This window comes from Mirounga leonina, unplaced genomic scaffold (genome assembly GCF_011800145.1).
Source record: "Mirounga leonina isolate KUSES-001 unplaced genomic scaffold, KU_Mleo_1.0 Mir_418, whole genome shotgun sequence".
Lineage (NCBI taxonomy): Eukaryota > Metazoa > Chordata > Mammalia > Carnivora > Phocidae > Mirounga > Mirounga leonina.
In genome coordinates this window covers 12,315,772-12,339,329 of record NW_023270739.1, presented here as the reverse complement: position 1 = coordinate 12,339,329, position 23,558 = coordinate 12,315,772, and the positions used below count along the sequence as shown (strand labels likewise).

General features: G+C 45.6%; 2 protein-coding genes and 1 long non-coding RNA gene across 10 annotated transcripts in view; 2 read left to right on the top strand and 1 right to left on the bottom strand.

Annotated features, from left to right (window-relative positions):
• Positions 1-3,828, top strand: part of RFX4 (regulatory factor X4) — a 133,281-nt gene extending 129,453 nt beyond the window's left edge. For both annotated transcript variants that reach the window (XM_034987659.1, XM_034987660.1), the window contains one exon: positions 3,442-3,828. In XM_034987659.1, coding sequence (XP_034843550.1) covers positions 3,442-3,714 — 273 coding nt within the window. In that variant the 3' untranslated portion in view covers positions 3,715-3,828. The remainder of the gene's footprint in view (positions 1-3,441) is intronic.
• Positions 3,829-15,697: 11,869 nt separating this feature from the next.
• RIC8B (RIC8 guanine nucleotide exchange factor B) overlaps positions 15,698-23,558 on the top strand; it is a 98,765-nt gene continuing 90,904 nt past the window's right edge. For all 7 annotated transcript variants that reach the window (XR_004676075.1, XR_004676077.1, XR_004676076.1 and 4 more), the window contains exon 1: positions 15,698-15,870. Coding sequence is in view for 4 of the 7 variants with exons in the window: in XM_034987664.1 (XP_034843555.1) it covers positions 15,787-15,870 (84 nt within the window). In the remaining 3 variants the exon portion in view is untranslated. The remainder of the gene's footprint in view (positions 15,871-23,558) is intronic.
• LOC117998777 overlaps positions 15,802-23,558 on the bottom strand; it is a 170,951-nt gene continuing 163,194 nt past the window's right edge. Inside the window, exon 3 of the long non-coding RNA XR_004676080.1 lies at positions 15,802-15,849. This is a non-coding gene — a long non-coding RNA (uncharacterized LOC117998777). The remainder of the gene's footprint in view (positions 15,850-23,558) is intronic.

Here is a 23,558-nt window from a genome sequence, read left to right as displayed (position 1 = left end):
CCCTAGGCCCACTGGCAGAACTTTGGTGCGGTGTAAGAGCCGCCTTTCATAGGAAAACAGTTTGTGCTCCTGACTGGGCCACCTTTCACCCCTTGCTCAAGGAGCAGCCCATTTGCTGAGGGTCAGGGATAAAGGGCTCATTCTTCCCTCTTCATGTGCAGGAGAGTCAGCCTTGGGGTGGGGAGTTGTTTCTCAAAATAGAAACAGAACTTCCTAATATGATTCCAAAGAGGCCCCGAATCAATCACAGCCAAGATGGGCATCTGACAGACACTTTGACTACTTATGCACGCGCACACGCACGCGTATGTGCCCACAAGCACCCCTCACACACCTCTCTCAAAGGGCGGGGACTGGTAGCTAATCTCCAGTTCAACATCAGTAGCCACAGCGTGTGATTTAACCCAGCAAATGGTAACTTCCTGTTGTGGGCCCTCAACAAAAAGCGCCTTTATTCTGGGCAGAGCTCTCTGGACCCCAGGGTTTGTGCCCAGCATGCTTCAGGACCCCGCATGAAGCCGGATGTAAAGTGTGAAAGGTGAGGCGGGTGCCACGGGCCGGCCTCAGCCGCTCCCACCAGACTAAATAGAAGCTTCATTGGTGGCGTTAATCACCAGGCTGAGGCAGCAGGCACTTCAGCCTCTCATCTTTCAATGGTCTCTTCACCACGGGGAAAACGAGTCACTGACTCATTTGCAATTAGCTGACCTAACGGGACAGATTTTTCCATGCTGAATTCTGTGGTAACAGGATTTTATTGTCCCATTAGAGATATTTTGAGCCAGTCTCATTTCCAGGCAATTACGCTTTTGAGTCTGTGACACAACCCCTGGGCACAGCTGCATCTAGGGTCCTTGATTAGGCACAAAAGCCACACTCTCTGGGGTTCTGTGGGAAAGAGGCACTGCGACATTTTACCTACACGGGCCAAGCCAAGGGAGGTTCCGTCAGAACCAGCAAGAGGAGGCCTGGTCAGAGCTATAAGACCCCGTGGTGTGTAGGGGAGGAGGAGCCTTAAAGCAAGAGGGACGGAGACGTTAAAGTGTAATGGGGCGGGTTCCAAAACAGGCATGTCTTCCTCTCTCATGTGATGCAGTCTGGCAGCTTAGGCCTGGTTTGTGCCCCAGTGATGTGGGGAAAAGTGCCACCCCAGCACTGGGTGTCTCTGCCAGCCCTGGTAGCCTGCAGCGCGACTGTGGGCAGGATGCTTCACCTCATGGGTCCTCGTGTTCTCATGTGCGTGATCCATGGGGCTGGGTTATATGACCCCTAAGCTTCTTTCTAGTGGCAACACCCCGGTGTTCAGTCGCCGGATAGTTGCGGAGGTGCCAGGCATGTCCCCAGATGTTGGGAATGTGGTAGTGAACGTGGCAAAGCCCTGCCAGGAGTTTATGAATAGAAGCCAATGGAAAGAGACAGCTAACAAGCAGGATGGTAAGCGCCTGACCTGAGAGGCAGAGGGTGGAGCATTTAGCTTCTTGAGATAGGATGTCCAGAAAGGTCTCCGAGGAGGGGACATATGAGCTGAGATCTGAAAGCGGATAAAAAGGCAGGCGTGCAAAGATCTTGGGGGTGGGGGTGGGAAACTAGTGTTCTAGGCAGAGGGAACAGGTAGGGCCAAATTCCCTGAGAGGGGAACCAGCGTGGCATGCCACAGGATGGGAGAGGAGGCCTCTGGGCCAGGGAGAGCACCATGAGGCTAGCTGACATGCACGCAGGGAGCTTACTTGAGAGAATATCAGGAGGGGGAAGCAATCTTTTGGAAAAAATTAAAGACTGCTTTGTAATAATATTTCTTAACATTACTGTTTGATACCTGGGATCTTGTTTTCTTGGGCAGGGCCAATGCTACTATGATCTCAGGCCTGAGGGTCCCCCATGGCGGCCATACACACAGCATCCTGTAGACTCCCTTACTGGGTACATGGATGTACTCAAGCGTTTCTGATCTGATCTGGGGATATGAAACCCTTGCTTTGCGGTCCACAGTCACCTTGGTAACAGCCCTGGGTGCCTTGTCCCCTGAGTTCCCAGACACCACCTGCACACTTCTCGCTCTTTCCGACCTGTTCTTGGGCTGGGAAGTGGCTGCAGTTTCTAGGTAAGGCCTGCTGGGCATGTAAGAGAAACCCATCCTACCCGAAGTTGGAGACCTCTCTCTTGACCTCTGAGTAACCGTTTCTCTCTGCGTGCTTTGGGCCCAGCAGCCTGCCCCGCTTCCCTCGGCCTTCCACTCGAAGCAGCAGAACGGTTCCCTTTGGCCCCTCGACCACGGGGAGCAGCCACTGCTGCCAGAATCCCTTCTCGCGGCTGTCTAGGCTTCAGCCTGTCTGTCTCCCTCACAGGAGGCAGCCTCCCACCCAATCCCTCGGGGCTCCACTCTCCAACTGTCAGCGAAGACAGATGGGGAGCAGAAGAATTCATACGTGCTCTCTCTGCCCTCCTCGCCGCCCTTGCCATCCTTGTTGACTGGCTCCCATGTCCGTGCTGGGTGGCCCTGACCTAGCCCAGTGAGGAAGTCTGTGTGTGGACGGGCCTGCAAACTAGGAGCTCTCACCTTCCTCCCCTCTGACTGCACTAACAGGGGCTTATTTGCATAGCTGTCTTGGAAACAGAAAAGAATGCTGGAGAAGCAGCACTGCAGAGGCACTTCTTTTATTCCCGATTCTTTCTAGAAGGCTTTCCCCTCTTCTGTCCTCCACAAAAGCACCCTTCCCGTCCCCTCTCCATTGGCTTATCTCGACTCCTTCCTCCACATTCACACCAACCCCGACAATTCACCGTTTCCTCCTTGTGCATCTTTCAGAACTTCAGTGAATGTGAACCAAAAAGAGAGATGTTCTCTAAGTGAAAGGCACTAATAATAACCTTTGAAGCTGTTGGCTTGCTTCCTCTTCAAAAGCCTGCTTTTAGGCTGCAGTTCATAATTGAATTCAACTGTAAAATGCTATTTTTAGTAATGTCACTGTGTTTTACTTGGTAGTATTGTTCTCTTGGGTTGATGGAATGGGATATATCCCATCTCCGTAACTAATGGTAAAATTCACCACCATACATCCATACGTCCTAATCTGTTTGGACATGCTCTTACTTGTACACACACACACACACACACACACACTCACTCTCCTGTATTCCCAGTGGGGCTGTTCCTTCTTTTGGATTTGACTTCCCCAGATATTCCAGAGTTCGAGCACAAAATCAGTATTCCTACTTGAATGTACACCAGTCCAACTCTGGATATGAAATCCTTTGCATTTCTCCTGTTGGTTACTTCCTAGACCAAGGTTCAATCTTTCGGAAGTTCACTGATTTCCTTCCTCTCGACTTTCATTAATAGCATCTTAAGAAATTAACTTAAACTGTGAGCGTGACCAATATTGTGTATATGCAACTTGCAAGCTAAGTTTAACCTTGTGGAATTTCTTTCCCCTCAACAAGTACCCTTTCAATAGCCCTACTTCCCGGATGGAACCCTGTTTGATGAGCAGTACTCCCCGACTGCATCCCACCCCCGTCACCCCCCGATGGCCAGAGGTGCCCACAGCCAACACGTGCTACACAAGCCCGTCTGTGCACTCCACGAGGTACGGAAACTCTAGTGACATGTACACACCCCTGACCACGCGCAGGAATTCTGAGTACGAGCACATGCAACACTTTCCTGGCTTTGCTTACATCAACGGAGAGGCCTCCACAGGATGGGCTAAATGACTGCTATCGCAGGAATCCATATTTAATATTAATAATAATTATTAATAATAAACCCAACGACCCACCCCCAGAAGACTGTATCTCTATACATCATAACTCATGGACTATTCCTAGGTGTCCATCTTCCTAATGAGCGTGAGTCTGGGATTCAGAGTGGGATGAATCAACTTTAGTTCAGAAACAGGACTCACTAAAAGTCCGTGAGACGGGGTTCCTGTAGCCAAGCCAGACTTGACTGTTTCTATCGAGCACTATTCCGGGCAGGCCAATCTGTGCCTTTTCCCTCTGTTCCATGACTTTGCTCTGTGTTGCCAAACACTCCCCGTAAGCTACTTATCTTCCTGTTGACAAAAGCTCATTAGTCTTGATGGATACTAGAGACAGAGTCTGGTTTGTGTTCTTGGATGGGCACATAATTTACCAAGAGCATTCACCTTGCCGTCTGTCTGTCATCTTACTGTACGACGAACAGCCCTCAGTTTTGTTCTACGCATCCCTTGTTCCTGGTGGTGCCATCACTGCTTCCTGGAGCACCAGGGTGAAATGCTGGTGTCTGGAAAACTCCAGAGTCCCTGTTACTGCACCCATGTCTTTCACAGTACCTGCATTGTCTTGGAACGTAAGCACTGTGTAGAGGGAAGGAAGAGACCTGTTCTGTATGCCTTAAGTTGATTGAGGTTTGTAGGGGACCGGTTCTTCTACATACAAGTATTTGTCCTAAGTTTGCACAATGGCTAGTGTCAGCAAAAGGCAGGAGAGGGGTTTTCAAAATTCTGTGAGAATGTGGATTTATGGTATTGAGTATCACACTCAGCTCTGCTGTATTAACTTTGTGAAACCAGATGGACCAAACGTTAACTTACCAAGCACCAAGTGTGAAAATGACTTTCATGGTTCCTTCGTAAGACCATAATAATTTCCGACACTTTGATAGAAAAAAAAAATTCAAAGCTGTGCCTTTGAGCCTCTACTATACTGTGTATGTGTGGAAATAAAAACTGTATTGTACTTTTGGAAAATTTTTTCGTAGGCATTTTTCTGTGAGATTTGTAGCAGTTTGTGAGGTTTGTTAGAGATTAACATAGGTTTTCTTTCTGTATTATAAAATGCACCAGGCAATTATGGTGGACCTATTACCCTATGGGTAAGAAATAAATGGAAATATGACATCGGATGTTTTAGCAGTTGTTCTGTAAATAAAATCTTTGATCACACCACTCAGTGTGATAATCATGTCTACAGCTAAAATGGAAATAGTTTTATCTGTACAGTTGTGCAAGATATGAATGGTTTCACACTCAAATAAAAAGTATTGAAATGACCTCTTTCTCCATTTTCCATTTTGCATTTGACAATCTGTGTGTGTGTGTGTGCGAGAGAGAGAGAGAGAGAGAGAGAGAGAGAGAGAGATACGGAGAGATAAATGGCATTGTGAATACTTAGGGTATAAGTAGACAAAACAAAATTAGGTGGTCTTATCTGGTTGTACTTACCCACTTCCTCCATCATCTTGTCATCAAACAGTCATTACAATTTGGATACGCCACACATCTGGTCCTTGAATGATTTAGTATCGAGAGCCTAATTGAGTTTTGTAGGGGACCAATTCTACTTACAAGGATATGTCTTAGGTTCGCACGATGGCTAGCGTCAGCAAAGGGCAGGCCTTAGGGGGAATATTTTTCTTCAACACCAGCATCAATAAGAGGTCCCCTGGTACTTAGTTCATTATGCTTTAATGATCACTGGGTGTAAAGATATTTTCAAGTGCAGGGCTTTAAATACTAATAAACTTCTGGGATAGAACAGTAACATTACTGAATACTTAATAAGTATCAACAAATTTTTCTCCAGCACTGCATTTTGACTCTAGAGCTGAGGAGTGAGGATATAGCGGCAAAAATGACTATTTTGTCCAAACGTTAAAGAGTAGGATCTATGAGAAATTCAGAGCCACAGATTTCCAGAAATGGCAGCAGTGACTATTTTAACTAAAAGGCAAGAGAATTTGACAACTCAATTTGCATGTTGAAAGATTTATTTTTAAAGCTAAGCTCTTACTTGCCATTACATAACGTATTTATACCTAAAAATGATTTTAGGATTAAAATGATATATTTTACATAGCATCCCCTTAAAAATATTTCACTATGTTGTTCAACAACAAGAAAGTAGATGTTGGATTTCACTCCCTGAAGGTAAATTAGTTTGATCTCTCAGCCACGATGTATTAGTTGGCCCTGTCTGAGGAAAGCGGGGTAGGGGGAAGAAAAAGAAAATGTCAGATTTAGTGACCGTATAACGGGAACCTGAGAAGAACCAGACCTGTGGCTCTCTTACAATTCAAAGCTAGTGCTCCATAAAGGAAAGGACGTAGCCAGTCTGACGTTGGACTTAGCAAGCACGACAACCTGAAGCAATTGCCGGGCAGCTCATGTGCAAGTAACAGCCGCAAGGCCGTTAAAGGGACAGAAATCGTCACAACCGACAAGGGCCCGATCCCGGAGAACAGAGCGCGCACCCCAACGACTTTGCAGGCCCGAGAACGTGGGCCTCCCCCGCACGGCAGAGCCCAGGGCTGGGGGTGAGCGCTGCAGGAGGACGGCAGCTTTCCACGGAGGGCAAGGGGGCCCTGCGCGCGCTCTCCGGAGCGCAAGGTGCCCACTCTTGGGAGCTGAGTGTGCTGCCCGTGTTCCCCGTTGTTCTAGACCTTCCATTTCAGAACTGAGAAGGACGTGATGAGGAAAAGACAGCAGCTGCTGGGAACCTGTGACTCAAAATGCCCCTTGTCTCCCCTCGGGTGGTTTCTCGCCAGTCACCGGAATGAGAACGGGCAAGGGTGGCAGCTGGGAGTAGGGCCAGTCACTTGTCAGAGGAAGAACGGAGGAGTCTTGGCAATAAAGGGACACTCCCCTCCTCAGGACTCTCTCTGGAAAGGACCCCGCCAGCTTGAAACTGGCTGAAGTCATGAACGGCAGCCAGGACGGCTCACCCACGCTGCAGGCCTGTGGCGTCCTCCGCAGCCATCCTGCTGTGTCCCTTTGTCAGGCCTCTCGTACACCCCAGGTCTGGGAAGAAAGGGAATCTGTGGCCCCTCTGAGGCTGCAGCCCAGTCAGAGACCAATCAGAAACGTGCGCCATTGGGTAAGCCCAACCCAAATGGACAAGAACTGAAAGGGAGTCTTGGCTTCACCACCACGTGACCTTGGAGGAGTTCCCCTCCTCACTCGGGACCTCGAGCGGGCACGTTCTAGGACTCTGCCATCTCAGATTATGGCCTGTGGGCTGATGGCGCAGGGCCGGCAGATCTGGGTGAGGAGGGCAGACAGCTGAGGGGAAACAAAGAACGGACTGGCAGCTGGGCCGGGATTCAGAGAGGGAGCAAGAGAGAGGCCGACGGCTCCACCAGCTGGTGCTCAGAAACGGCCTGCGGTTCGTGCCCATGAGCTGGGCCCGTTAACCTGCCCCCCGCCACCGAGCGAGGCGTACCCCCTTCCTCAGAGCCAGCCCCACGCTCTTCCACGACTGTTTCCAGCTCCGTCCTTCTCACTAGCTTTAAAGTGACATCAGTCAAAAGGTCTGAAGCGTATCTGCCGATGGAAAGAGCAAAAACAAACAGGCTGTTTGTCCCAACGTCTTGTACCTCTTAAAGGCAGAATGGCAAGATTTAAAAAAGAAAAAACAGTAAATGCTGGGGAGGGGATGACATAAAAATTCCCTTTATTGCAGGGAAAAGACTGTGTATGTGTGTGGGGGGGAGGGGGGTTGATCTTGGTCTTCTGAAGCACAGAGCTCAGACTTAGTCAAGAGCCCGAAGTGTGCAAATCGTCGTCACTGGAAGCTTCAGAGAAAAAGCTGGACATCCTCCTTGGCTTCAGAGTGAGGTAGCACTGAGATTAAATCTTGGTCCTGCCAAAGATGTTATGGAAGGGACATGCCTGCTCTAAGTAGGATTGGACTTCGGTGCTTCTCAACTCTGGCTGCCCAGTAGAGTTACCCTGTCAACGTTGTAAAAATACTGATGTATAGGTCCCGCCGCAGTAAATAACTGGCCAGGAATGTGGACCGCCCCCCCCCCAGCCCCCAACAACAGCATCAGTAGCTTTCGAGTTCCCCAGGTGATTCTAATATGCAGCCAAGGTTGAGAAACAACCCCCTTCCACCTCGAAGCTCTAAGATCCAGGGACTGCTATTCCCTGAGTTATGCGCCCCAAGTTTCTTTTGGTCAGGGTTCCAGTCTGTCCAGAGTGGAGAAGAGTGCCACTCCCCATAATCTACGCTGCCCGGTTCCCCCCCCCACCCCCGCCCCGCAGCTGACAAAGCACCCCCTAAGGGCACTATCCTGTTTGCCCCTCAGCCCAGCCCACCTCCCTACCACTGTGCCGCCTGCCCTCCTAACCTGGACTTTCTCTGCTTCAGTTCCTTGGCAGCCTCCCAAGCTGAACCAGCTTGGACACGGCCCCTGTGGTTTCCTCTTCTTCCAAGGAGGTCAGAACCTTTTGTGCTTCGTCAGCCTCCTCCCTGAAGCTCTTCCCCCATCCCTCCCCCTGCACCTCGCCACCGCCCCCAGCCTTCTCACCCCCATATTTTGCTGCTGCTGGTGTAGGTGAGACGGAAGACGTGGGCCCCAAGAGTTGAGCAAGGAGCTGTTGCTAGGAAGGGAGTGTGGGTGAAGAGAGGTGGTGGGCGGGAGAAACAGGGCTCCCCAGTCATAGTCCTCCCTTCGCCATCATAAATGCCTCAAGAGCTAAAACCAGTTGTTTGAGAACGACGATGAGAAATAATGAGGTCTGACCGCGACAGCAGGGGTGAGAGAATCAGCCTCAGGAACAGCTGCAGGGCTGCCACTTGGTATTTAGAAGAGCCTCCTGAGAGGAGGGAAGAGCTGCAGAGAGAAGTTGAGAAGAGTGGATTCTCCGGGAACTGCCAAACTGTGCTCCCACCAGGGCCGGTCTCCCAAGTGTCCTGGCCCGCGCCTCTCAGACCCCATCAATGGCGAGGACTGAAAGGTAGTCAGGCAGAGTGACCGTCTAAATGAGGAGCCCGCCACACGCTCACCTCCCCTCGCTCTCAGCCTCCATTGATGGAGGTTCTAGGACTCTGCCATCTCAGGTCTGGGAGTTGGGTCTGCCTCCATTGATGGAGGTTCCTATTTCTTGGGGTCTGCTCTGTGCCAGGCACATCATCAGATGCCCCGTCTCCGTTCCTCACAACCTCCTTGCAATGTCAGTGGCGTGATCATTTCTGTGTACACGTGAGGAGACGGAGACACGGAGCCATGCCCAAAGTCACCCGGTTAGGTGGCAGGGCTGGGATTTGAAGACAGAACTGCCCCCCTCCAGAGCTGGTGCTCTTCCTACAACAGCACTCTGCCTTCTTCCTCCTTCCTCCTTTTGTCTCCACTCCACCCCACCCCCAGGCCTCTCTCCTAAGCGCCTTTGGCTGGTGCAGTTCTTAAATCAACCTTGACCATGGTAATAGAACCTACGGGGGTTGAAAAAGAGTTTCAGAAGTTCTGGGAAATCCTTGTGTGAGCTAAATGAAGGCAGTCTCTAAGCTGGGCACCAGATCTTTCCCCCAGGCGGCACTGCTCTCATTCTGTTAGCAGCACGCGGGCCTTCCCTCTGTCATTTCCCAGGGTATGGACGAACCACACGTTATCAAGGACAAAGATTTGGTCATTCTATATAGAAACAGGAACAAAAGAAAATCAGTAATAATGTTAAAAAAAAAAAAAAAACCAGGTCACAGGAGGATTTTTATTAGCAGGTTGAAAAAAGACTCTGCAGGGGAGGTGCAATGAGCCAAGTATTCACTAGAATGAAGTCATTTGAAGGGGGGAGGTGGGGGGGGGGGAGCTGGCTACCTCTTGCTGTTCAGGTCACTACCCTTTGACAGCAGTGGCCTCTGACCTCAACAACCCTACAATTCTGTTTTGACTGACCCTGAAACCCATGAAATTCAGATGGAGGCACTGCCCCAAAGTTGAGATAAAGCTGACTAATATGGGAAAAGCTCCCGGTATGTGCCCCCAGCTGAAAGGAGCTCAGCTCTTCGGTGGTAGATGCAATTTATTCTGTCCTCCTCCTTTCAGGGAAATGCTAATCCTTCATAGGCGACTGGAGGGGAAGACTAAAATGTGTTGATGATGAATGACAATAATCCTTTGTCCACTCCTGCCTCCTCCTAGGGTTGAACCTTAAGAGTTTAATCAAATGTTGGTAAGTAAATTAATGCTTTACTGCATAAAGAGTTAAAAAGCGAGTAGGGGGAAGAAGGGCTGTGAGAATATATTTCTTCTGATGTGTGAATCTCAAACACTTAATTGCAACGACACTGATATGGGGCGTGTGTGTGTGTGTGTGTGTGTGTGTGTGTTGTTTTAGTCTCCTCATTTACGCATACACATATATGACAGTGTCCCCAAACTGTCCTGTCCTATGTTAAAGCATGTCAGCATTAAAGACGTTAACTTCAAGGCTGAAAGACCAAAGCAGTGTGCAGGAATTACTTTTCTGTTGTTACACATCAGCAACGACAAAACTCGTGTGTTTGTGCATCAATAGGAATAACATGACCTTTATCCCCGAATCTTCACATCATTGTGAGGGAGGCTGCATTTTGCATTCCAGTTCGGCTAACATTTTAGGGGCTACTCCGCCCCAGGGCTGCTGTGCTGGCCACTTTGACGGCCACTTCTTGTAACCCTCCAAAGTAAGTTTCATAATGCTCATTACAGTTGAGAAAATCAATGTTCAAAGAGGGTGAGTGACTTATCCTCGAACACCCAGGGACAGAGTTAAAATTCAAACTAGTCTTTCGGCTTTCAAGTTTTCCTGTTAGATACAAAAAAATTGGTTGTCAGAAGGGGTTTTAAAGAATTTGACACATGATTGGCTTCTGAGACACACACAGAGAATTGGGACTCAAACCCAGGTTTTCCAATCCCCGGTCCCGGGGCCTTTTGCCACATTACAGCATTGCCACCCAAAGCGCTGGGTTTTCCCAAGAGGTGTTTGGATGGGATTCCAAGCCAGCGAGATGCAAATAGGTCTGACCCACATTCCAGTTCTTGAATAAATAAAAACTCCTAAAGGGCAGAGCCCATTTTGTGTGCTTAATTTGAGAGTCCCACTGTGGACAGTCAATATTAAACAACGATAGGTACATCTGCCAAGGACTAGCAGCATGGGTTCAATTTTAGCAATTAAAAAATACTGGGAATATGCCTGAGGAACCAAATAAAGGTGCTGAAAGGCTGGATCAAGTAATCATAGATTTTTAGGAGTTTAAAAAAAAAAAACTTCGAAGTCATCCAGTCCAACTCTAATTTTATAAATGAGACCCTGAGAAATTAAAATAATGTGTACAAGGATCTGACACCAGCAGGCAACAGACCCTCTCCTGTCTCCCAGTGCTATTTAACTTTACGTCATAAGGCATGGTAAGAGAATGTTTTCAGGAACGTAACATGCCATAAACCGAAGTTGGACTGGTTCGCTATGGAGTCATCATTGATTATGAAATGTCTCTCAGATTTAACTTTTACTTATCCCACTGACCAACGGACCTCTAAGAAATCTCTACTGCTGGCTTTCAAGTTTAACCAGGTTGGTATTTCTCAAGTGTCTCGTTAATTTTGGTTTCCTGAACTCCTCTCATGTCATTCGCCTACCCCCAAATCTGCTGGCCTCCAAGCTCTCTCCACTGTTCTCTCCTTATAATTCACCTTCTCCGAGAAGGCTTCTCTGCTTCCTTGTCTTCCCATCAATGTTTATCTTGCTTTGATTTGCACAGTACTTATGTTCAATTCTTTCCTCCCTACCAGAAAAGATTCATTTGTTGCCTGGCTTTTTCTTAGATCCCCAAAGGACAAGATAAATGGTTTCTACTCACTTTTATTTTTTTATGGTGCCTAGGACAATGCTGTGCTCTAATAAGCACCAAATATTTGTTAAAGGAACAAACCATGTTAACTTCGCTACAAAAGGGAGATTATTGGTAGAAAATGAAATAAAAATCACTTTCATCTGCTAGGTTATTCTGAATTCTCAAAGACCAGCAAGTCACATGCACATGAGTTTGACAGTCTATCAAAAAACTAGTTCAGTGATTGATACAGTATCAAAATATTGGTCCTTTGGTTCTCAACCCTGGCTGCTCACTCAAGTCAACTCAGAAGCATTTATAGCTACCAAGACTTCACCACAGATCAACTGAATCAGAATCTGTGCAGGTAGCCCAAGCAATGATTTGCATGCACCACATTGGTATTTGATCATGTGTTTATATAACCTCACCCTTATTAATAGACTTTTCTAAAGAATGAGCATGATCAAATACGGTTTTGTTGTTCTTAGAATCACAGAATTTTAGAACTGAGAACTAAGATACTATCTGGACCAACCCCTTTATTTTACAGCTGAAGATTCTGTGACTTAAAGATTGAAAGAGTAGCCTGACAGTGTCAAGGTGATTGTTGAGGGACAGGTCATGCCCTGAATTCATGGAATTCTCTGAACTCCGGTTCAGGAGCTGTAGCGAGTAAACCAAACTGTTCAGTTTTTAAATTTCTGCTTTCTTCTATAGAAAACGTATAAAAATTAGTGTGTGAGTGTGTGTGTGTGTGTGTGTGTGTAAGATTTGGATTTTAAAAGCTGTTAGCACCAGGTACTCCTTAAAGACCAATCTGGCACATTCCATCTAGCCCATTGTCACAGCAGAGGAAATGCCACAGTGGGATATATCAAAGTCCAAAAGAAATGACTAGTATTTATTTGCAGGTTTTTCATTGGCCCCGATCCATAACATTTTATGCTATCAGAGCCCAGTGCACTTCTAGCCCTCAACTATACCACTTATTAGCAGACTTATTGCTTGTGAGCAAGCTAATCAACACCCTGAACTTCCCTTTTCTCTATAAAAAGGAAGATAGTGCCTGTCCTATTGACCTTGCATTTTTCAGTTATTAGAAGGATTAAATCAGATGATCTATGTGGAGATATCTGAGAATAGTAAAGCACAGTGTGTACATATGTGTAGAATTCTTATATTACTATCCTTCAGAGCGATGACTTGTGAATAATTATGTGTTGCTTTGATTACCTGGGCTCTAAATCCTAATTCCTCAGTACCATGCCACCCAAGAATCAACAGGAACTGGAGTTAGTGCTGGACTAGAAGTTCTAGTCACTGAAAGTATCACATAACTAAATATTCAGGGAGGTAAAGTGATGTAGTGACCAGGATTTAGCTAGTCTAGGCTCTAGTCCCAGAGTCTGCTTTTAACTATTGACTTTGGACAAGTCACTTAATTTTTCTGGGACCAGAGTCTCGTCAGTGGTCAAAGGATGACTTGAATTAGAGTCAAAGATCCTTTTGATTTATAAAATCAGAATATTAGTGCTTAATTAAAATTACTAAAGTGCAATTTCCCAAGTAGTTAATTGATGTGGTTTCACATTTTTTAAATTTCTTTTTAGAAGTACAGGGTTAGAGCCTCAAAACATAAGCCTATTTCTGGTAAACAGACATTACAAACACCTGTGTAAGACCCTCTTTAAAAGAAAACATCTTGGGGCACCTGGGTGGCTCAGGTCATGATCTCGGGGTCCTGGGATCAAGCTCCACATCGGGCTGCCTGCTCAGCAGGGAGTGTGTTTCTCCCTCTCCCTCTGCCCCTCTCCAGAGCTCATGCTCTCTCTCTCTTGCTCTCAAATAAATAAAGTCTTTTAAAAATTCTGTAAAAGAAACATCTCAACTCAGATACTTTATGCTGGTTAGTGTCCTGTCCTGGGGCCCTTGCTCCAAAAATAAATATATGGTTACCCAAAAGGCACAGAATACACTACTGGACACTGAGTAGGCACCCAAATACCATTACCTTACAGCTCTCAGTTTGAGCCCTAGCTCTTGTTACTTAGCTCATCGGAGCCTGTTTTCTTATCTATAAATGGGAACAATACCTTCCTCAATGATCCATTAAGATAGTGTGTATTAAAATGTTTTTTGTAAACTGTTAAAAAACAATTGCAAGATATTACTATTACCTAAGGAATGTAGCTTATTATACCGTGACCTCTCTAAGAAGTGGACTTTTTCAAGAGAGAGATTAGAATCTTTGTGAATTCGTTTATTATGGACACAGCACCTACTCCAGTGCCTGCCTCAACAAATATGCTCAATAAATGTCTGCCGCATGAAAAGTATAATCCACAGAAAGACCAAAGGCTCCATGAGCTTAGATTCTATATTTCTTTTTATCTCCAAAATCCCAGAGCTAGCACAGCATCTGACACATAGAGGAAATACAATTTTGTAATTATTAGATGAATACATTTTTGTCCCCTCTAGTTCCTCTTCAGCACAGCTCAGGAGGTAGACATGGGCAGAAGAGGCATCAAAGATGATTTTTGGTAAAGGCTGCTTGGAATAGAACTGAAAATTACTTGGGAAACTCACCCACTCTCTAACATATAGCTTGGGAGAGCAGAAAGAGCATAGACTCTGAGTTCAGGTTCAGTTTCCAAATTGTCCAATCTTGGTAAATTAATCTATTAACCTCTCCAAGACTGTTTCCTCAGCTTACAATGAGAACAGTACCTCCCTCATAGGATTAGGCACTAGAATGGAAGCTCCATAAGAGCAGGGACTTTATTTGGGGCCCACGGTATCTACCCTGAACAGTACTGAACTTTATTGAACAGTGCCAGGTACAACCACAGGTTCTCAAATACCTGTTGACTTGGTGAGAAACTGACTGACGACACAGGTGCAGTATGTAACAGAAAAATTGCACATAGTAAACACTTGGCAAACGTGAGCCTCTTTCTCCCTCACTTCCCGCATCACCACTATCATCACTAGGACCTCATTATTATTACACGACTGGCGGGTGTAGAGCAGCTGCCTTTGGGGAAAAGACCCGGATTTAAATCTCTTAATTCCCCATTTACCAGCTGTGCGTCTTAGGGCAAATTACTTAACCTATCCGGGTTCCTTTGCTTCCACAAAAATCTCCGTGTCGTGAGAATCAGAAGCTGCGCGGCGACCACCTAACACTGAGTCTGGAAACCCCGCGGCACGTGAGACGTGGCAGCGACTATCACTAAGGCAAAAAAAAAAAAAAAAAAAAAAATCATTTTATCCAGATAACTGCCTGCAATTTCCCACATTACTGCTGCTGAATACATAACATGACCGCAAACAAGGGGAGGAAGGAAAGAATTTCAAAGAGACCGAAACCGCTAAACGAGAAAAAGAGGGAATTAAACCGGTGCTTGGCAGTTTCCACCAAGGGGTGCCAGTTTCCGCGACCGTCAACCTGCCCGACCAGCCAAGGCTAGAGCAGGACAGCCAGCTCCGATAGGAACAAAAAGGAGGCAGAGCCGACGCTTGCACCCTCCCCTAACGGTCTCTTGGCCGCTGGCCTCGAGCGGCCCCGGGACTCCCGTTTCCGGCCCTGACCGGACCACAGCTCCCAGCATGCCTTTGGCGGGAAGTCTTTCCCGCTGGATGACTACTAATCCCGGCATGCCATTCGGCACTCCAGTAAATTAGATGGAAGAGTGGAATGCCCCCAACGAACGCAGGGAATTGTAGTCCATTTAGCTGCTGGCTCTTCGAGGGGCGGGGAAGAGCCGGGTCGCTCTCGTCAGCTGAGGAGAATGATTCATAGAGGAGGGTCAGGAGAGAAGAACAGTTCTCTCTGCGAGAGCCCACTTAAAAGGCTGTACTCTTCTCCGAGGGGGGGAGAGGCAGGAGAGTAAGCGAGGCCTCGGGTCTGGCCCCGCCTCGGGCCGCTCGTCAGGGCTCTATCGAGTCCCGGGCCTTGACGGGGGCGGCCGCGAGGCGCCGGTTGCTGGGGGACCGTGACGTCGCGGGGTGAAAGTTGAGGGGCGGTGACGTCGGCCCTGCCCGGGCGGAGGCTGGCGGGTTGGAGGCAGGAGGGAGGGAGGGAAGGAGGGAAGGAAGGAAGCTGGGAACGAGCGAGCGAGCGGGGGCGCGAGGCGTTTACCTGGAGGCAGCGGCTTGGGCGCGCAGAGCGGCCGCGGCTCCCCCGCACCTGCGGCCATGGATGAGGAGCGCGCCCTCTACATCGTCCGGGCCGGCGAGGCGGGGGCTATCGAGCGGGTCCTGAGGGATTACAGCGATAAGGTAAAGAGCCCTGGCCCCGGGCGTGCGGTGGAGCACCCCCGGGCCGCCCTCGGGGCTTGCACATCGCATCCCTCCCAACCCCCTTCATTCCGGGGATGCGCGTTGCTCTTCCCCGAAAACGTTTCCGGCTTGGGCATGCGTGTTTGTGCCCCCAGCCTTTCCCGTCCGTGCATCCTGCATCCCCCTGCCCCCACCCTGGCGCCCACTCCTCCGATTCCGGCCCAGCAGCCTGTCCTACGGTCCTCTTCCCAAGCGTGCAAGTCACACCCCCGGAATCCGTAGATGTGCGTCTGTGCCCGTGCCCCACTCTGGGATGCAGAAATGCACGCGAGGCTTCCTCACCTGTGTAGCATGAAAAATCCGTGTTTCCGTGCTTAAACACGGCCCTCGATACGCATAAAACCTATCAGCCACGATGGCAGTTCTTTGTATACCTATAGCACTGTACACTTTCCAAGGCTTGATGTCTCCTATATGATCTCATTTGATTCTCAGAGTGTTTATAGGGTAGATGGTGTCATCCTTCCCATTTTATAGATGAGAAAACTGAGGCGCTAAGAACTGAAATCATGCCAAGGTCGTGGACGTACTATGTTGTTAAGTGGGCGGGGGAAGAGAGATTCTGACTCCGAATAATACCTGTTATTTGTATCGCATTAACAGCTTTCCCATCCATTCTCTCATTTAATCTCAACGGCAGTCCTGTGAGGTTTTATCTTCGTTTTGTAATTGAGATTCTATATCGGTTAAGTAACTTGCCCAAGGTCATACTTGTGAGCTGGGATTCCAACCTAGGTCTTCAAACCATTCATTGTTCTTTCCACTTTACAACTCTGCAGTATAAAGGTATCTTGTTATAAATCCCAGCCACTTCTCTGAATGTTTCTCCAAGAACCGTTAGCTCATTACTTTTCCTTCCAGGAATTTTACATGCTCGCTTCAAAAGGTAGCATACCACACCTTTATTCTTCCATTTAGAAGACTACTTTATAGAAATGACTGACTACTCACCCCTGTGAAAACACTCAACACCAAGTCTCACCCTAGATATAGCATTTTTCTTCCTTTCACTAGCTTCCACTCATAGTTTCCCTTTCTGTGTTTGCTATGTCCCCACCACTGCACTTTATTATACTTTGTATGATTGAACTGCCAGTGTGCCATTTCTGCCCTGGGTGGAGGAGATCCAGAAATAAAACACCTTCACTTCCATTTAATCTTCCCAGCAACCCTGTGAGGAAAGTGGTGGTATTCCCCATTTCACAAACGACATTTAGGATAATGTTGCCTCAAGTCCACACAGTCATTGAGAGATGGGGCTGAGATTTGAATCTAGGTTGTCTGACAGCTCTTTCTACAGTACCATGCTGCTTTCTTCTTGGAGAATGTATGGATGGATTAAATTCTGTTTGTATCTTAGCTCCTTCACTCTCTAATATGCTTTACTGTTGCATATCTGCCTAATTTAGGAGAAATTCATTTAAGGCATAGGTGTACATATTGTAGAGATTATATTCATTTAACGTGATTTATAACTCCTTTCCAAAAAGAATTTGAGGCAGCTACCAACTGATTTTCAAAAGAAAGAGTGTTGAATCAACTAGTATTTCTTTTGCAATTACTATATGCCAGATATCCAGCAATAAATAGGAACTTTCTTCTCTAGGGAAGGGAGGAGGAAAAACCTCCAACTGCATCTTACCAGTTTCTTCAATATTTCTCCTTCCCTTCATGGCTAAACTGATTAGAACTCCAGATTGGATTCCTTGAATTTATCTCTTCCTCTCCTTGATCTCCCTCCAGGTTGGTTTCCACTTAACCACTCCTAGCCAAGTGCTGTCAGAGCTTAGGTTCTGGACATCTCCAGCTCCCCTTTCACATTGAGAATGTTTGTAAAGTTGTAATGCCCAGTGTATATTATTTAAGGTGGTATTCCTGAAGTGCTTTTTGGGCCATGCCTGATAATGCTCTGACTTAACTCAAACCCGGTCAGTCAGCTCCTTCAGAAAAGAGCTCTCATGTTTAACGCTGATTATAGTAGGGCTAGCGTACAAAGAAAATAGCTGAGGTTCATGTTGGCAGTGGGGCTATACCCCTCAAGGCAAGAGAGACCTAGGAGGCAGATCAATAGGAAGGGGAAGTATGATTGTGGTGGTCTGGCAATAAAAATGGGGATGTGGAATTAAATTGCCCCGCTCTATGGGATATGGAGTTTGAAACCCTGAAAAAGTAGCTGAATACCATGTGCTTCATTTTCCTCATCTGGAAAAATCAATTTGAGAAATGTTCAGAATAAGGGGTGATTATGGGGCATCGAGGAGTCTAACCAAGAATGGAAATGAATGATGTACAGAGAAAGCGACTCGTTTGTTATTTGGGGGAGGAGGTTCTCTATGCTACTTTGTTTCTCTAATAAAGCTAGAACTTGGGACAGTTCTAGAAACACATCACACATTTGAGTAGGGTATGTAAATATCCTGGACCATGTAAGAGGACTTTTTCCTTTTGCTTTCCACTTTGGGGTGGAGTTCTGACTCTTTGAGTTCATTCCATAGATTTCTGCAGAGGAGCATGTTTAATGGGCTGTTCCCTCCAGAGACTGGAAAGAAGGTAGAATTTAGAGTCAGATAAATCTTGGTTCAAATCTGCCTTTTATTGGCTTCATGGCTATGGATGTTATTTTAAGCCTGAGTCTTGGCTTCCTTATCTGTAAAATAGGGATAACATTACCTAAGTTATCGTGCGTCTTAAATTAACTGAAGTTTAATGCTGTACACTGAGCACAGTGTACCTAGGAGGCTTTTACTCAGTGAGTTATAGTTCTAATGATCAAGGTACTCAAGAGATCCTGTGGCCATAGCGCAGGCTCTGGAGCCAGACCGCCTGGACTCTGATCTTCAACTTACCATCCATGTGTCCTAGGACAAATTATATAACTTTGTTGTGCCTCAGTTTCCTCACCTGTCCAACAGGGACAATAATAGTACCTACGTCATAGGTTTGTTGTCAGGATTAAATGAGTTATACGTCTACAGCCCTTGTAACAGTGCCTGGCAATGAAGAGCCTGTAACTGTTAGTTTTGAACAAAAAAGGCAGGAGTTAAACCTGTAGCACTGAGTTGAAGTAGCCTGATAAAAAAAATTAGGGAGTATACTCCATCCTTTCTCTTTTTCCTTGACCCTTACATTTTCTAATGGGTAGCAAAATATGTTGTACTATGTTTAGAGCACAGTTACCTATCTGGCTCCAGGTAACAACATCTAATTTCTGCTGTATTACTGAGACTAATTTTCAAGCCTTCTTCCTTCATTCACTGACCCTTGTTATTCTGGGGAGAGGGAAGAGCCATCTATCCCAGAAAAAATGAAACTTGTCTGTTTCTCAAGGACATAATGCAAGTTGACCCAGCATAGGAAAGTATTAAAAAACAGGAAGAATGGTTGTTCTTCTTCATTTGTCTCAATTCACCTGTTAACCTTTACTGAGTGCTTGCTATGTACTACGTATTATCTATCCCAAGCATTTTCACATGTCATCACATATAATTCTCTTACATTAAAACTTATGAGGGAGATATAAGTATTCTCTTTTGGCGGGGAATAGGAAATTGAGGTTCAGAAAGACAAAGTGACTATCTATGGGCTCAAGGGCACATAGCTAGAAGTGGCAGACCTAGTCTTTAGATTCCATATCCAGGCTCTTTTTGCAAGGTCATGTTGCCTTTACCCTGTCTATTCTGTGTTTTTGAGCACAGAAGAGAAAAAGGTTTTCAGGACCGGGGCGCCGGGTGGCTCAGTTGGTTAAGCGACTGCCTTCGGCTCAGGTCATGATCCTGGAGTCCCAGGATCGAGTCCCGCATCGGGCTCCCTGCTTGGCAGGGAGTCTGCTTCTCCCTCTGACCCTCCTCCCTCTCATGCTCTCTGTCTCTCATTCTCTCTCTCTCAAATAAATAAATAAAATCTTAAAAAAAAAAAAAAGGTTTTCAGGACCAATACACTACTTCCTTTGGTTACTGTTCGGTCCTAATCACCTCCACTCCAGTTATAGAATGAGCTATTAATTATGGGACATACGGATTGTTCTAATATAGGCTGTCCAGCCTCCTTCTCCTCCTCCTTCAAGGCCTGTTCTGATAACAGATTTAGTAGAGGGGTGCCTGGGTGGCTCAGTTGGTTAAGCTTCTGCCTTCAGCTCAGGTCATGATCCTAGGGTCCTGGGATCAAGCCCCACATTGGGTTCCCTATTCAGCAGGGAGCCTGCTTCCCCTTCTTCCTCTGCCCCTTCCCCTGCTTCTGCTCTCTCTCTCTCTCTCATTCACTCTCTTTCTCAAAGTCTTTTTTTAAAAAAAGATGGTAAACAAAACACAAAAAGAGATGTTTAAATATAAATAAACCCAACTGTGCTATTTATCACAATAAATGTAAATAGAATGTATTAGTTTTCCAGGTCTGCTGTTACAAATTACCACAAACTTGGTAGCCTGAAACAACTGAAATTTACTCTTTCAGTGTTCTGGAGGCCAGAAATCCAAAATCAAGGTGTCAGCAGGGTCCTGCTCCCTCTGAAGGGTCTAGGGGAGAATATTTCCTTTTCAGCTTCTACCTTTGGCTTGTGGCTACATAACTCTACCCCTACCTCCTTCTCGTGGTCTGCATTGGGCTCCTTGCTCAGTGGGGAGTCTGCTTCTCCCTCTGCCCCTTCCCTTCCCCCCACCCCCGGCCCCAGCTCATGCTCGCGTGCGCGCGCGCTCTCTCTCTCTCTGTCAAAATAAATAAATAAAATCTTAAAAAATATATATATAGTAGAGAGATTGGTTGCCATCATTATGATTATCAGAACAAACAGTGATCAAGGGCCCCGAGATGTGCAGTAGTATCTTAGCTCCTTGAATCAGACGATATTTAGACTAGAAGGAATCTCAAAGGCAATTAGATCTGTCCCCTTCAGTTAATAGGTGAAGAAACTGAGGCCTAGAGTCATCAATTATGATGATAGAGAGATGGCTTAGTGGCCATAGAGACTACCTGGGCTTATGATTACCCCATAGCAATCTCCAACAGGATTCCATTTTGGAAGTAGGGCAAATTTATGACCAAATTAAAGATAAAAGTTATCTAAAATACAGGCAAGTAGGTAGGTCTCCCAAGAGTAGTCCTCATAAGAGAGGAAAATGATACTGATCGCTGTGAGGTCTTCATTTATGTGCTAGAAGGACCTGATTGATAGGGACCTAATATTGAGACAGTTCTAGAAATACAGGCTACACATTTGAAAAGAGTATGTAAATACCCTGGACCAGGTCAGAGGACTTTTTGCTTTCCACTTGGGAGGTGGAGTTCTGACTCTTTGAGCTCATTCCACAGATTTTTGCAGAGGAGCATGTTTAGTGAGCTGTTCCTTTGTTATACCTTGTTCTTGTTTCCAGACTGGATTATATAATCTCTGGCATTTAGTTCTAGGAATAATCTCTATTCATGAAACACAGCACAACACACACACATACACACACCACCCCAGTAGGCTAATTCCCTTGTATGAGTACTGTTTGAGTGTATTTTCTACAATGTGAAATAACTCCTAGTTCTCTAATAGGTCAGTATTTGGCTAGATGCCACATCATAGGCCATGCTATAAAAGCAGTAGTGGCCACTTACTGAACACCTGCTATGTGCAAGGTGCCATACATAAAAGATAAGGAAACTCTGACAGGTAGTAAAGTTGAATAACTTGACCAAGGTCACACTTCTAATAAACAGCAGGACTGTACTCAAACCCAGTGCTGTCTGACTCCTAAGCCTGAGCTTTTTAGAGCCTACTCATAGGATACAAAACCTATGTGGTGGAGTCCTCTTAAGTCTGGTGTGTCACTGAGCTGTTCCTAGTTTACTTGGTCTCTAAACTGAACAATGGTTTTACTCTTTAGTTTATATTTGACTTGTTGCTCCTGTTCATCTGGAAATTAAGCATATAAAGAAGGTGAGGTGGTTGACTGTTGGCTAGCAGTGCTATAAAGGTATTTACAGCCAGAAATGCTGGCTCCCCTTCCCTTCCCTTTCAGCCTTAGAAAGGGTATAGAATAAGAGCTAGAAGTACTGAATAGATTAGGTACAATCTAAGTTGTGTAAAAGAAACCAGCCTTAGAGAAGCCAACATCTTTGGATCTAAACAGTCTTAGGGGGCTGAGCTTCTGAATAGATTGGCACATTCAAAATTCAATTTGTATTGCCTCACATGCCAGTATATTTTCTAATTAAATTAAGCACTTGTGTTAGGGCTTTTGAAAGCTATTCTTTCTTTTTTAATGTTGTGGTTTTATGACAGATCAGCCTTGCATTTAAAAGCAACAGAAAATTTAGTCCTTGGTACTACTCTAAATTATCACCTTAAAAGATAAATTCTATGTAGAAACTGTTTAAAAGGTATTTTTATAACTTAATGAGGGTCTTTCCAAAAGGGGATTTCTTTCTCTGTTCCTTTACCACAAATGCCAGAAAAAGTTTAGGAGAACCATTATATTGGCAACTAGGTTCATTTATTCCAGATAATTTATGGATTTAATATTTCACATATAATGGCAACAAAATCAGCTTTCTTGGTCTCTGCAATTTATTTTCATTTGTATTGGACTTTTATTAAGTCCAGTTCACAACCTTAGCCTGATGTCTGCTGCTTCTCTATCTAAAGTTAGTTTTTATTAAACCTCACTATGAATTCCTGCATTATAGACTTCAGATTTACAACTTGTTCTTCCTTTCTCTTTTCTTTCTTTCCTTGTTCATTTATTCATTTATCTTTTATTTTTTAAATTTCCTTTTTAATTATAAGAATAATATACCAACGATGAATTTTGTCAGACCTCACCAGAAATCCTACCACCGCTGTACAGTTGCTTTTATTTTTGCATTTTAACACTCAAGCCTTTGTTCAAATGCATCCATATACTTATGCAGGTGCTGTATAAGAGACATCTAGCGTGGTGTTTTACTATTTTTCCATCTGATGCCATTATAAGTAATTTTCCATGTTGTTACAGAGATTTTTAGCCATCTTTTGGTTTAATTGCAATATAATATTTTATCAGGTGGATGCACAGCAGTTTATTTCATCCGTCTCCTGTTGTTGGATTTTCAGATCGTGTCTTTCTTTCTTCCATAATATTAGATCACACTGCAGTGAATATGCTTACATATATAATTTTTCTCTCCTTCTGAATGATTTCATTAGGATAAATTCCTAGGAGTATAGAAGTTCTGGGTCAAAGGATGTGAATATTTTTATGTTTTCTAGTATATGTTGCCAAATTACTTTCACTTTTAGAGTTTATGTCAGTTTATACTGCTGTCAGCAATATCACACCTGGATTATTGATGCCCATTTCTTAGAAGGCTTTATGTCTTCAGTCTTGCCCTCCTTTGATCTGGCCTGTAAGCAGCTGCCCAAAATATTCTTCCAGAATGCTCTACCGTTCACACCTCCCTCAGAGTCTTCCTTTAGTTGCCTGTCACCTATCTGGCAGTTCAGGTATAAATTTTTAAATTCAAGCCCTTCTTACCACCTGACATCATCCATTTTAATTGTTTTACAAACCGTATGTGAGGCAGCCTCTCTTGAGTTTCCTCAAACAGCCCTTCTCTCTTACCTCTAAGTCTTCCCCCGACCATTTCTTAAATTAAGAACTGCTTCTCTG